General features: G+C 44.6%; 1 protein-coding gene across 1 annotated transcript in view; it reads left to right on the forward strand.

The window, feature by feature from the left end:
- Positions 1-2,599: 2,599 nt before the first annotated feature.
- The window catches only part of slit1b (slit homolog 1b), an 89,982-nt gene continuing 84,082 nt past the window's right edge, over positions 2,600-8,499 (forward strand). Inside the window, exon 1 of the mRNA XM_080416860.1 lies at positions 2,600-3,415. Within this exon, the coding sequence (XP_080272986.1) occupies positions 3,120-3,415 (296 nt within the window). The 5' untranslated portion in view covers positions 2,600-3,119. The remainder of the gene's footprint in view (positions 3,416-8,499) is intronic.

The raw sequence follows: 8,499 nt of genomic DNA on the forward strand, positions 1-8,499 counted from the left end.
AGATCTTTTGAAAATAGCAGATCTACAAGCTCACAATACCTCGCGATTGCGACACATTGTGAGCCTGTAGATCGGCTATTTTCAAATGTCCGAAATGTATATAGGGTATATGGGTAATGTATGTTTTGTTTGTAATGATATAATCAAAATCTACAAAGTAACTTGTATAAACTTTTCAAATAGGCCTAATTGTAGTGGAGTAAAAGTATAATATTTTTCTCTGAGATGTAGTGGAGTAGCAGTAAAAGTACAGACAATTGGAAATACTCCATTAAAGTAAAAAATAACTAAAAATTGTACTGAAGTACAGTACTTGAGTAAATGTACTTAGTTACTTTACACCACTGCTCATCATCATCATCGCTGCATCTGTCCAATTAACTCGCTTCCAGCACTCGACCCGAGGTGGACCATCCCATAGGCCGGACGGCCCCCCGCTCATGTGATTGGCTGGTTGGTTGTCCAAAAAAGCAACATCCAACTGTAATGTGACATGATGATGTCATCATCTGCTGCAGACAGGCAGCGACTTGTCTTCATAGGGTTTTATAGATCGGATGTATTCATTAAACTGATTTATACTTTGTTGTAAAATGTGGTCCATATAAATCTACATTCAACAGCACATGCTGTGAACTTGTAGATCTGCAGTAATTGTTGGCCTATAATGAGCTTCTTCTGTAAACCAGTAGTTTATTGTCTCCGCCAGGCCGAAAGGCATGGCGAGAGAGTATGTTTTACCCCCTGTCTGTCCGTCCGTCCGTCTGTCTGTGTGTGTGTGTGTGTGTGTGTCTCCTGTCCATGTGTTACCAGCTAATCTCAGGCACCGTTGGCCCGCTCGCTGCGAAACTGTGCACACACACTCCCTCGATGCCAATTCAGAACCTCTGCCCCAAATCTTTCACATGGGCCTGTTATAGCGCCACCAGGAGGCCACAATAACGTACCTGACCTGCCGGAGACCTGTGCTCCGAGGAGCACTTTTTCTAGTTTTTTAGTTTTGACAACCCCCGGCCCAAATTGATATGTATTTGGCCGCGGGCCCCCATCTGAAAATGTTTTGTGCCAGGGATCCCCAGAAGAGAAGATTTATGTTTTTTAAATCAAAACTATTGAAGTTTCCAAAAAAAATTGATATTAAAAAAAAAAAAAAAGAAGCTGTGAGCTTGTAGATCTGCTATTTTTGAACAGCCAACGTATAAATGTATAATTGGGATGCTATATTATTAACACATTTTTGCCGGGAACCCCATGGAACCCTCCCAGGGACCCCTGGGGGTCCTCCCCGGACCCCACTTTAAGAACCAACGCTGTAAACTAATTTACACAGCCAGCGGTTGCCCGACAACCCAACCAACTACCCAATCATAGAGCGTGCCATAGTAGTCCCTCCGGACTATGGCATCTAGAGACAACAACCCAATTCGGACCAATGATTCAGACGCATTGCTAATGAAAGAGTCGCTCCCCCATAGTTATAATTGGCGCTCCCCCCCCCTCCCCTCCCCGCGGCGTGTGGATGTGAATGTGGAGGGGTCCCCCTGGATGTGTCAACATCTACTTCTTTCCTTTGTTGCAGATTATCATCCGAATGACTCATTCAATTCAGGGAGGTACAATACAACTGATTCGCCTGTGGCCAATTTGTTATGCATCACGTTTGAAGGCCATCATTTATTTGTGTGTGTGTGTGTGTGTGTGTGTGTGTGTGTGTGTGTGTGTGTGTGTGTGTGTGTGTGTGTGTGTGTGTGTGTGTGTGTGTGTGTGTGTGTGTGTGTGTGTGTGTGTGTGTGTGTGTCAGTCAAGAGTGCACTCTTAAATTAACATGCCACTCTTCATGGGAGCATACATACATACAGTACAAACAGAATCCAGAGACCAATGATTAGGAATTTTCGGTGTTTCCTGCTACTAAATGTGGGCAACACCAGCTTGGAAGAAGCTATGGCATTTCTCTGGGGATTACAACACAGCCAGGCTCCATTTGAATTTGAATTTCAAAGCCTTTTTTTCCAGGGAATTCATAATAGACTTAAGTGAGCTCTCTGTCTGTGGCAGCATTTGGTATTCCAGTTATGCCAGTTGTTATGCCAACCCCCCTACCCGCCCCAAAACCAGTTACTGCAGCATAGAGTATGGTGCATTGGTTTGGCAACTGGCTGTAAAAAAAATAATAATAAAATAAAATCATTTGTTGTGATGATCCGAGAGAGAGAGAGAGGGAGAGAGAGAGAGAGAGAGGATGAAAAATAGACGTGCTAGTAGGTTTTCCTTTCCTACCATTTCTCTGTCCAGGCTCCGGCAGCCCCAGGCCCTGTTTTCTCATCCCCTGGGGGAATATATGAGAGAGAGAGAGAGAGAGAGAGAAATGGCCTACTGTCACTGGATGTGGCTCTTATGTGACACCAATGCCACTAAATAGATGTGAGTTCACACAGGGTTCTGCCCTAAAGTGTGTGTGTGTGGGTGTGTGTGTCTGGGGGGGGGGGGTAACTCATAGCGTGGGTGGAGTCTCAGGGGCTATTATTTGTAAAAGGTTTTGATGGATGATGGCTGAGAGAGAGAGAGAGGGAGCGGGTGGGCGAGCGAGCGAGGGAGTCCCCCTTTTCCTTTCCTCTCCTTTTTTTTCGGTGCCTCACTGTTCTCTCCGTACAGAGAGCACAATGACTCAATGAAAACTGTGAGGGGAGGAGAGGCACACACTCACTGTACAGCTGCACAACACAGGAGAGAGAGAGGAGAGAGTAATAGAGCTCTACAGGAACACCACAGAGGACACAGGAGACTAGGAGCTGTTGGAGAGAAGGGGACTTTAAGACACTGATCAAAGAACAGGAGTATATATTTTTTTTAGCTGCGTTTCAGAAGCCACCCCAGGGATCAAGTGTCCAGTCATTCTAGAGAAAGCTGAGCTGAACTTCCAAACCACCTTCTCCTATAATTGGTCCTCATCTCTTTCTGTCTCTTCAAGTCTTTTTTTTTTTTTTTCTTCCTTCCCAAAGCTCCTGTGTGTGTGTGTGTGTGTGTGTGTTTGATTTTGAAGGGGAGAGAGGGGTTGGGTCTTGCGAGGTGCATCAGTGCCCCCCAGGTTCAACCGGAGCCCTTCTGAAGGGTGTTGGATGACAGAGCTACTGGTCCGTCTCTGGAGCTTCACTGTCGGGACCACATCGCCGGCAGAGAGAACCATGCCTGGCGGAAGAACCGGAGCCGGGGCCCAGGTGACCCCTGGGACCACAGCACTTTCAACCACCAGGTTGCGGCACTCGCTGGCCCTGGTGGTCCTCGCCCTGGTCATGTGGGCCGACGGCGCGGCATCGTGCCCTGCTTCCTGCAGCTGTGTGGGCACCACGGTGGACTGTCACGGCCTGGGGGTCCGCACCGTGCCCAAGAACATCCCCAGAGGAACAGAGAGACTGTGAGTACACATGTACATACTGTGTGTGTGTGTGTGTGTGTGTGTGTGTGTGAGAGAGAGACACTTGTGCATACATGTGGGTGTAACTGTATCACTTCAAACTCACAGCCTGTGTATACAGTATTATGTCAATTTTGCGTGTGTGTGTGTGTGTGTAGTTGTGTGTGTGTGTGTGTGTGTGTGTGTGTGTGTGTCTGTGTCTTATATGTTGATTCTTTCTCTATGCCAGTAGTCTGTTTTATTTCACATCTCTCTCTCTCTCCATCCCTCTCTTTAACTCCCTCCATCCCTCTCTAACTCTCTCCATCCCTCCCTCTCTCTCTCTCTAACTCTCTCTCACTTTCTCTCTAATTCTCTCTCTCTGCAACTCTCTCTCTCCTGTAAAAAAAGAAAAAGAGCCTGTAGTCTCCACTAGATCTCCCCTGCGTCCCCAAAGGGAGCTGCTGTATGGTGATTCGTGACTAAAGATCTCATAAAGCTCTCTGTGCTGCTGCAGAGCACACAGTGCAGTTCACCATGCGCTGACTGTAACTATAAGTCTCTGCTCCTCTGTCACACTGACAGACACTTCAGCATGTGCTTCTCAAACCTTTTCATGTCAAGGACCCCCAAATTGATATGTATTTGGCCGCAGGGACCCCCATAATAGAAGCGAACATTTGTAAAAAAAAATATATTTAGTTCCAGGGACCTCCAGAAGCAAAGATTTGAGTTACAAATGTTCGCTTTAAAATATTCAAAGATTTACACAGATCTACAAGCTCATAGCGTGGCACTCGGTGCCGCACTTTGAGCTTGTATATCTGCTATTTTTGAATAGCCAAAGAAATCTAAAATGACAGAGATGCGTCCCCGGATTGAATGGGTTAAACAAAATTCGAAGTCATTCGAATTTTTCACAATTTTTCCAAAACATTCGAAAATGAACGCCACAACGCCCACTGTAGCGATGTGAATAACCAAACTATACCTAACTAAAAGGGTTCAATTAGTTAAACACATTTTGATTCTACATTAAGAAATTTGCTGGGGACCCCCTGGAACCCCCTTAAGGACCCCTGGCTTGGGGTACCCGGACCCCACTTTGAGAAGCATAGCACGACTACAATATGTGTTTATTATCACAGTGGTTCTCAAACTTTTTCGTGCCAAGGACCCCCAAATAGACACTTATTAGCCCGTGGACCCCCATTTGAAAAGATAAGCCAGGGACCCCCTTAATAGAAGATTTTTGCGGCTCTCTAGCAGTGATTTTCAACCATTTTAATTTCAAGGACACTCAGTTTGACATGCATTAGGCTACGGACCCCCATTTAATGGCATGTATGTCTCTGGGACCCCAATTCATATTGTAAAATCAATGTTAATTTAACTCTGAGAGTGTACAAATGGAACCAAATGGACCCTAACGGGTCCATTTGGTTCCATTTGTACACTCTCAGAGTTACAGACCCATATAAGGGTCCATTTGGTCCCTGTCCATCATTTAGCTGGGGACCCCCTGGAACCCCCTCAAGTACCCCTGGGGGTCCTCGGACCCCACTTGAGAACCAATGCCTTATCACACGCTCGAGCCCTGTGCGTGCTGTACGTATCTGATGGCGTGATGTGTCAGAGTGACATGTTTTCTGCAGGCAGCGGTCTTTAATTACACTGTCTCCCCATTTTGGTGGTAGTTCTCTCTGAGTCTGTCTGTCTGCACGCATTGCGTCCAGAGTCTGTGTTTGCTCTCTTCATCGGTCTCTCTTCATCTGTGTCTTTTTTTTTAATACTAAAGCACTTTCTTGAACCATAGCATCCAAATTCCGGGGGGGGGGGGGACATTAGGCAAAAATAGCAGATCTACAAGCTCACAACGAGATTTGGAGTAGCACTATACGATGAAAAACGAAAATAGCCAATAGCTCACAACGCGTAGATCTATGCTATTTTTGCTATGTAAAAACAAAAAGTGTTGGAAAATATTCCCCAAATAGGGACGACAGGGTTCATGTGGTTAATCTCTAGCTCTCCTCTTCTCTGCCTCTCTCCTATCCTGAGTATCTCTACTATAACTAGGGTCTAAGCTAAGGGGCAGAGTGAACACATGCGTGCATGTGTGCGTGACCGTGCGTACGCACTGTGCGTGCGCGCGTGTGTGTGCGTCTCAGGTACTATAGAGTGCAATGCGTGTGAATTATTGATGATCCCGGGGGAGCGGTGCGTCTGCGTGTCAGTGTGTCAGACACACTATATCCTCCCCATATCCTCTGGTTTACCGTAGCCTGGAAGAGAGTATCCCCTCTGTGACTCACAGCTCCATGATCCGGCTCCATGGCTCGTTGGGGTCAAGGTGAAACGAACTAGAGCAGGGGGGTCTTCAACAGGGGGTTCCGGGACCCCTAGGGGGTCCTCAGAGATACTGCAGGGGGGGCTGCCAAATCTTTTTGTATAATAGGGACTTTATATTTTTTTTATCGCATCCTTATTCTGAAGGGAACATTAGCCGAAAATAGCAGATCTGCAAGCTCACAACGCGTCGCAGACGTGTTGTGAGCTTGTAGATCGGCTATTTTCAGCTAAGAGGTTTGGTGTACAAAAAGAGCAGACCAAGTACCGAGCCATAGGTCAAGTTTGGAAAGGAATGAGGGTTTAAGTCTTTAAATGTCAGAACACAAATTTCCACCAGCCCCTACTGCTGCCACTTCCAGCTGTGATTCTTCTCAACCTTTTTCATTTCAAGGACCCCCGATTTGATGAAAAGAAATGCAGAAATGTTGGGAATGTTGAGATCCAGTGGGTTACACCACAGGACGTTACCTTGAGGGGACTGAGAGGTCAGATACATGTACAAAAAAAAGTCAATAAATGGAGAGAAAATAAGATCTGACTGCCTTTGGCTGGAGTCATTCAGCTGATGTTCTTAAGACTATTTCATACTTTGTCATATGACGGTGTTGAAAATCAGTTTTTTTCAGCGAGTGACATGCACCATGGTCCGACAAAGGCTTTGAATTGACTTACAGTACAATGAGAGAAAAAAACACCTGCAACAAGAGAAGACACATGGCAGTTGATGATGTTGTTTTGTAACTATTACTCCAACTAATACCAACTACATATGCAGTTTGGAAACAGAACTTCATAAATTAATTGCCTGTTAATCTGTTGTTACAGTCAACCATTGAATGTGGCGGGTCACCTCCTAGATGTTGGGGTCACATTTAAGTCAGTCGGTGTGACGTAGCTACAGAACACGATTCCTACAGTTTTACACTATCTATTATCTTTTCTATTTCTTTGTCTGGCTAAGACACACATGGCGCAACGCAGTGTTTATGCCGTAATCTAGCCAGGGTTGCTCATTTATACACAAGTGTTTAATAATTCGTATGTAAAACATACAAGACTGCTACTATACGGCTTGGCCCAGCTTTGGTGTTACCCTTTTCACCTCTGCAGATAGTTCCCCTTTCCCTGTCCAAACACACCGTGTGAAGAGTGCTGCTCCAGACAGATAGTGGCCTTAACAGAGGCAGAGAGAGACCTGGGCTCGCCTGCCCTGCAGTGAAATGAAGGGAGTTATTAAAGTGCTATTTGTTAAAGGTCTTGTTGAGCAATTAGCATGTAAAGTGATCTGTGTGCGTTAGCTGGTCGCTTAGCCGCTGGGGGAAGATTCAGTGTGTCTCTGGCTATATCCGTGCCAGCTCTTAGACACACTCAATGTGTGAATATACCGTATGTGTGTGCATGCATGTTTAGATAGTGTGTGTGTGTGTGTGTGCGTGTGTGTGTGTGTGTGTGTGTGTGTTTGTTCATGCACACTTGTGGGGCAGTATTCCCTGGGTGACGGCCAGCAATAAGAGGGTCATTTATCAAGGTGACTGCACCAGTCAAACTATATTCCCGCTCCGCTCTCCTGGGCATTGTCACGGCAACGTTGAAAAATGGATGGCCCTCTGGGCTCCGGGGGGAATGGTTATTTGAGCGAGGAGGTGTGTGTGTGTGTGTGTGTGTGTGTGTGTGTGTGTGTGTGTGTGTGTGTGTGTGTGTGTGTGTGTGTGTGTGTGTGTGTGTGTGTGTGTGTGTGTGTGTGTGTGTGTGTGTGTGTGTGTGTGTGTGTGTGTGTGTGTGTGTGTGTGTGTGTGTGTGTGTGTGTGTGTGTGTAAAAGAGTCATTTTCATTGTGTGTGTGTGAAGGGGCCATAATGGCTGATGTCATATGGCTTAGTGCTCAGCAATGCCTCTGTAGCCTTCAGAGTAGAAATTGTCAACTTTTATTAGCAAAGCAGATACAAGTTATAGGCGTTGCTGTCTGAAGGAATAAAACACAATTTAGACATTTAGCAGATCCAGAGCGACTTACAAAAGTGCAAGATCAGAGTAAATCGCATGAACCCTAATCCAGTGGTGTAAAGTAGCTAAGTACATTTACTCAAGTACTGTACTTAAGTACAATTTTTAGGTATTTTTACTTTACTGGAGTATTTCCAATTGTCTATACTTTTACTTCTACCCCACTACATCTCAGAGGCAAATATTGTACTTTTACTCCTCTACAATTATTTGAAAACTTTAGTTACTTTGTAGATTTGGATTATTATTACAAAACTCACATTAACCACTTCAGCCCTATCTACATTTCGGCCATTTTGATCAACAAGCTTGTAGATTAAAGGATTTTTATACATTTTGAAAACTTGTGAAATGGGACATTCTGCATAATGAGTACTTTCTACTTTTGGTACTTTAAGTACATTTTGATACCAATACTTTTGTACTTTTACTCAATTAAATTTTGACTTTCAGACTTTTACTTGTAACAGAGTATCTCTACGTTGCAGTATTGACACTTTTGCTTAAGTAAAACATTTAAATACTTTTTCCACTACTGCCCTAATCAACAAATGATGGTAAATGGTCAAGTAAATAGAGTGGAAAGAAAACAAGTTAGTGCCTACATAGTAACTATGGATACCAGGTAAACATCAAACCTATAGCATCTGTCTAAACATGCTAAATTTAAATAACAAGTGGTCATGCAAACGGTAAATCTATGTAAATAACATGAATATATATGAACAAGTAACCAACATACATTACATC

This window comes from Gymnoscopelus braueri (genome assembly GCF_963280865.1).
Source record: "Gymnoscopelus braueri genome assembly, chromosome: 2".
NCBI classification, from domain to species: Eukaryota; Metazoa; Chordata; class Actinopteri; order Myctophiformes; family Myctophidae; genus Gymnoscopelus; species Gymnoscopelus braueri.